General features: G+C 50.1%; 1 protein-coding gene across 1 annotated transcript in view; it reads left to right on the forward strand.

Moving 5' to 3' along the window:
- The window catches only part of LOC140738392 (uncharacterized), a 6610-nt gene extending 1621 nt beyond the window's left edge, over window positions 1-4989 (forward strand). The window contains exon 2 of the mRNA XM_073065674.1: window positions 2615-4989. Coding sequence (XP_072921775.1) covers window positions 3020-3844 — 825 coding nt within the window. The 5' untranslated portion in view covers window positions 2615-3019 and the 3' untranslated portion in view covers window positions 3845-4989. The remainder of the gene's footprint in view (window positions 1-2614) is intronic.
- Window positions 4990-6000: the final 1011 nt, after the last annotated feature.

Below are 6000 nucleotides of genomic sequence, written 5' to 3' on the forward strand. Positions count from 1 at the left end.
ATTCCAGCAACCCAGGTTCAGTTCCCATAGCTGCCTATAAGGAGTTTGTACATTCTCTCTGTGATCGTGTGGGTTTCCTCTGGGTGCTCCATTTTCCTCCCACAGTCTAAAGGCGTACTGGTTGGTCAGTTAATTGGTTCTTGTAAATTGTCCTGGATTAGACTAGGTTTAAAATAGGAGGGTTATTGGGCAGCATGGTTCAAAGGGCCAGAAAGGCCTATTCCATGCTGTATGTCAATAAATATTTTTTTTAAAGGGTATCTAAGGAGACAATGGGTCCCATTGGCAGATGACGTTTAATGTGAATAAGTGTGAGGTTATCCACTTTGGGAGTAAGAACAGGAAGGCAGATTATTATCTGAACAGTGTAGAGTTAGGTAAGGGAGAAATACAAAGAGATCTAGGAGTCCTTGTTCATCAGTTACTGAAGGTGAATGAGCAAGTGCAGCAGGCAGTGAAGAAGGCTAATGGAATGTTGGCCTTTATTACAAAGGGAATTGATTACAAGAGCAAGGAAATCCTTTTGCATTTGTACAGGGCCTTGCTGAAACCACACCTGGAGTATTGTGTACAGATTTGGTCTCCAGGGTTAAGGAAGGACATCCTGGCTATAGAGGAAGTGCAACATAGATTCACGAGGTTAATTCCTGGGATGTCCGGACTGTCTTACGCAGAGAGGTTAAAGAGACTGGGCTTGTGCACGCTGGAATTAAGGAGATTGAGAGGGGATCTGATTGCAACATATAAGATTATTAAGGGATTGGACAAGATAGAGGCAGGAAATATGTTCCAGATGCTGGGAGAGTCCAGTACCAGAGGGCGTGGTTTGAGAATAAGGGGTAGGTCATTTAGGACAGAGTTAAGGAAAAACTTCTTCTCCCAGAGAGTTGTGGGGGTGTGGAATGCACTGCCTCGGAAGGTAGTGGAGGCCAATTCTCTGGATGCTTTCAAGAAGGAGCTAGATAGGTATCTTATGGATAGGGGAATCAAGGGATATGGGGACAAGGCAGGAACCAAGTATTGATAGTAGATGATCAGCCATGATCTCAGAATGGCGTTGCAGGCTCGAAGGGCCGAATGGTCTATTTCTGCACCTATTGTCTATTGTCCATTAAGGATCAGTGTGATTGTCTATGTGTGGAGCCATTGGAGACGGGCAAGATTTGAGATGAATGCTTCACGTTTCTATTTACTGTGGAGAAGGTCATGCGAGCTGGGGAATTCAGGAAAGAGAACAGTGATATCCTGAAATATTTGTGGATAAATTCCTGGGGCCTGATCAAGTGTATCCATGGATGTTGAGGGAACAAAGGGAAGAAATTGCTGGGGTCCTGGAAGAAATGTATCTTTTTCAGCTATGGGTGAGGTACTGTGCCTTTATTGAAAAAAGGCTGCAAGGATAAGCCAGGGAACTGTGGGCCAGTGAGCCAGACATCAGTGGTGGGAAAGTTTCAGGAGGGAGTTCTGAGGGACAAGATCTACCAACATTTGTAAAAGCAAGGACTCATTAGAGACGGTCAGCGTGGCTTTGTGCATGGGAAATTGAGTCTCACAGATCTGATTGGGTTTTTTGAAGGTGATGATGAGGATTGAAGAGGGAAGGATGGTAGCTGTCGCCTATACAGACTTTAACAAGGCCTTTGACAAAGTCCCATATAGTAGCCTGGTTCAAAGGTGACATCACGTAGAATCCAGTTGAATACTTAATTGGCTTGGTGAAAGGAGATGGAGGTCTGTGGTGATAGTGCCTTGATTTTCAGACTACAGGCCTGTGACCAGTAACGTGCCACAGGGGATTGTACTGGGTCCACTGTTTGTCGTATATATTAGTGATTTGGATGAGAATGTGGGTGACATGATTCTATAGATGACACCAGATTTTGTGGTGTGGTGAGCAGTGAAGAAGCTGTCTAAGCCTATAAAAGGATTTGATTAAACTGAGAAAAAGAGTCAAGGAATAGTTGGTGAAATTTAAATTGGTCACTTGTGAAGTGATGCAGTTGGAAAGATAAACCAGGACAGGACTTGCATGGTAAATAGAGGGCAGTGGGGAGTGTTCTAGAATAAAGAGATCTCAAGGTACAAGTATGTAGTTCCCTGAAGTGGTAACAGAGGCAGACAGGGTAGTACATTTGGCACATAGGGCAGGGCCATGAGGACAAGAGTTGGGAGTCTTGTTACAGCTGTACAATGCTTCAGTGAGAGTTCTCCTGAAGTATTATATGCAGTTCCGGTCACAATACTGTAGTTGGTGTTAAAGGATCTGTTGGGTACATTTTTCACAGAGTGGTTGGCATCTGGAATGGGCTTCCAAAGGAGGTGGTGCAGACAGCATTTCATTGGCAGCTGGACGGGTACCTGAATGAGCCGGGTATACATTGATGTGGAGTTAATGTGGGCAAGTGGGATTAGTATAGGCAGGCATGATGGTCGGCATACACGTGGTGGGCCAAAGGGCCTGTCTCTATGCCCCACAGCTCTATGACTCAACAATCCTTTGCCATCCTGCCAATCACAAAAGTGACAAATGATCTGACTGGTTCTACTGTTTAAAATTAGCTTAACCACACCTTTCTGAACTGTACACAGCCTGAGCAGTGTTGTTTTTGACCAGGTGAGCCCCCTTTGGTCCCCGAAGCTGGACAGCAGTTGTTTTACTGGAGGGAAGATCTTCGGGATATCTTTGAGTGGTACTCCAGGGCAGTCAGGCTTCAGCCCACGGAAGGTCATCTGCACCACTGCCTCTCTTCTTGGACCGCAGGTGGGTAGCTTTGCAGGGAACCAGGCAGACGAGGAGCGTGCCCTCAACACCTCTGCTCGCCAACAGCTGTGGCCATGGAGAAACGCCGGCAGTTTACAGAGAAGCAAGGCTGCCCCAGGAATTCCCCGAAGTCCTGTTGTGAGGAGGGACTTCCCCTTCACCAGATGGGAGCTCAGCCCGGAAACAACAGACCTGGGCCAGACATCGGCTGCTCAGAAACGGGCACTGCCATCCTCCAGCCGCAGCCCTCGCCAGCGGATGCCAAAAGCCAACAGCTCGCTGGCACGGATTCTGGAGGCTTACCAGGATACCCCAGGCAGGGGTCGGTGGAGCCCACTGAGCCCAAATCCAGGGAAGAAGGCCAGGGCTCAGGGAAGTTGGGGGCACTTGGAGTGTGGGCTAGGGACCACTGGCCATGGCAGAAGCTGGAAGGAGGCGGATGAAGACCCCATCTTCAGAAGCACGGGTGGGAGGCACCCAGTGAGAAACAAAGGACCTCTGCCAGAGTGCAGGCGCACAAGAGAGATGCCGCCCCTCCCACTGCAGCCTCACTCGCTGGCAAAGGGTCGGGCTTGGCCTCAAGCTGGAGCAGACCGGCCCTCCTCTCCCCAGTGGCTTGGCGTCCCCCCCTGGCAAACCACACAAGAGCCAAGCCCAGAGGGAGTGCTCCATGCCTCTGTGTTGGAGCCACCACCCTCACTCCTGTGTGGCAGGGCAGCGGCCAAAGCAAGTCCACACCGCGTCTGGGAGTCGTCAGCCTCAGGGAACAGTGCTCAGACCCGCTACGGGCTAATCCACGGCTCGCCCAGAACTGGCTCCTGGGATGGGAAAGGCTCCAGCAAGGGTCCACCGATGGACTCGCATGGCAGGGCTTACCTGAACTGGAATGGGGCACAGGCATGCCAGCTGGTTCCAGGAGAAGGACTCAGGTGCAGAGTGGAGCCCCTGCCCCTCTCCTTGTGTTACCCACCGTCTGACTGCCTGGAATGGAGTGATTTGCCACTGCCCGCTGTCCTCCCAAAGAATGACTGGGGCAGCAGCAGTCCAGAGCCCTGGCTCTACCCCAGGATGAAACTCTACTGAGCCAGCAATGAGTAGCGGGCATGTGTGGGGCAGGGCAGGGGGCTGTACAGGCTTGCCAAGACTGCACTGCAGTGAGGATGGGATGGACAACTGGCGGCAGTGCGGCAGAATCCCAGGCGTGGGGCAGTACGAGGTCCCAGAGGTTAGGAGATGGTCAGCACCTCTGCTGGAAGCCAGACCACTGTATGGGAGCCGCCAAGCATCTTGCCAGCAGAATCCGACACCCTTGGGTGGGACAGAGTTCAGCTGAGATGTCACTGCCATGCTTGGGCCAGTGTGCCGGGAAGGGAGGGAGCACAGCACTGTGTGGGGAAGGTGGAGTGGAGTCATGGGGTGCAAAGCAATGGAAGGGGTCAGAGGGGAGTGTAGAGGAGCAGGGCTGTGTAAAGGAGGGAGGTGGAGGGGGAGGGAACACAGCGGATTGGAGAGGAAGGGTGTGCACAGGAAGGAGTTACAGAGCAAGGCTGTGTAGAGGAGAGTGGTGGCTGGAGACCAAAATGCCAGAGACCTTATTTACTGATCCTGGATATACATGTGGATTTGACCCCAGGGTCCCTGTACTCACTACACTGACCCCGGGTGTAGGAGGGTCCTTTGTTCTGTATAATGATCGTAGGTGGCAGTGGGGACTGATCCAGGGGCTGTGTGCCTGATCTTGAGTCCTCTGGCCTCTATTAGACCTGTGCTCCTCCCTCCCTCTTGTGGTTCCACACCATACCTTGTGCCTCCTACAATCCCTGAGGCTGACTCACTGGCCACGGCTCAGCCAAATGTTTCCACAGGAGATACGGCCTCACTCTCAGGCATGCTCTGACTGCTGCTCCCTATGCTGTTCTGTGGATTCCTGGACTGCTTTCCCCCCCATCCTGTGTTGTTGGGAGTGGGTTTAGATTGGCAAGGTCCACCCATGTCATGGCCCTTCCGTTGAACTCGTGACCAGCCGATGTCTGACTTAATTCCCTGTTGTCTGAAAGTGACCCTTCTCCATGATGCACCCCTTGCAAGCTGGACAGTGAGTAGTTGGCATTGACAGAGGGCCCCCGGTATCGCTCGAGTCTCACTGGACAGTGTACAAGCAAAAGCGATGATACTGCATCTCAGTTGATCTGGAGAAAATAAAAGCTAACAGTGTCTTATTACTGAAATGTCTCTGCTGTCCTTGTCTCTGTGTTCCCTCTCTGCCCTCCTCCCTGAATCCCAACTGTGCCTGTTGTGCACAGCGCCGTTGAGCTGGGGATTTGACGGTGAAGAACCAGTGACTGTGAAGGACCATGGATGTCAGGATGTCATGGTCCTTGGAGAGGAAGCTGCAGGGGATGGTGGTTCTCTGCTGCCTCTATTCTCCTCAGTGGTAGAGGCAGTGGTTTGTACGGTGTGTTCTTGCCGAGTAACTGCCAGGCAATCTAACAGTTTGCCAACGTACGCCAGTGGGTGAGGGGAATGGGAATTTAGGTCGGTGGTGAGGTATTTATCTGGTGGGCTGCTTTGTCCTGGATGATGCCAAGTTTCAGAGAGCTGTTGGAGCTACATTCATCCAAGCAAGCAGAGATTACCTTTGACTGGCGTCTTTCTGAGGATGGGAAGGCCTTGGTGAGTCAAGAGTTGGGTCACCAACCACAGGATCCCCAGAACTTTAAGTCATTGTCGTACAGCAAAGAAGTAGGTCCATCAGCCCAACATGCAAGTGTAGATTGTGTTTCCCAGCAAGCTATTCCCATCTCCTCAATGCTTGGCCCACAGCCTTCTAAACCTCTCCCACCCATGGACTTATCGTGCCTATTAAACGTATTCACTCCCTCGGGAGTTTTAATGTTTTATTGTTTTACAGCATTGAATCACAGTGAATTTAATTTGGCTCTTTTTGACACTGATCAACAGAAAAAGACTCTTTTGTGTCAAAGTGAAAACATCTCTACAAAGTGATCTAAATTAACTACAAATATAAAACATGAAATAATTGATTGCGTAAGTATTCACCCCATATGACACATAAAATCATCACTGGTGTAGCCAATTAGTTTTAAAAGTCACATAATTAGTTAAATAAAGATCTGTTTATGGAGATCTGTATGCAGTCTTGGTGTTTCAGTTGATTGTAGTAAAAATACACCTGTATCTGGAAGGTTTGACTGCTGGTGAGTCAGTATCCTGGTAAG

This window comes from Hemitrygon akajei, chromosome 1 (assembly GCF_048418815.1).
Source record: "Hemitrygon akajei chromosome 1, sHemAka1.3, whole genome shotgun sequence".
Classification (NCBI taxonomy): domain Eukaryota; kingdom Metazoa; phylum Chordata; class Chondrichthyes; order Myliobatiformes; family Dasyatidae; genus Hemitrygon; species Hemitrygon akajei.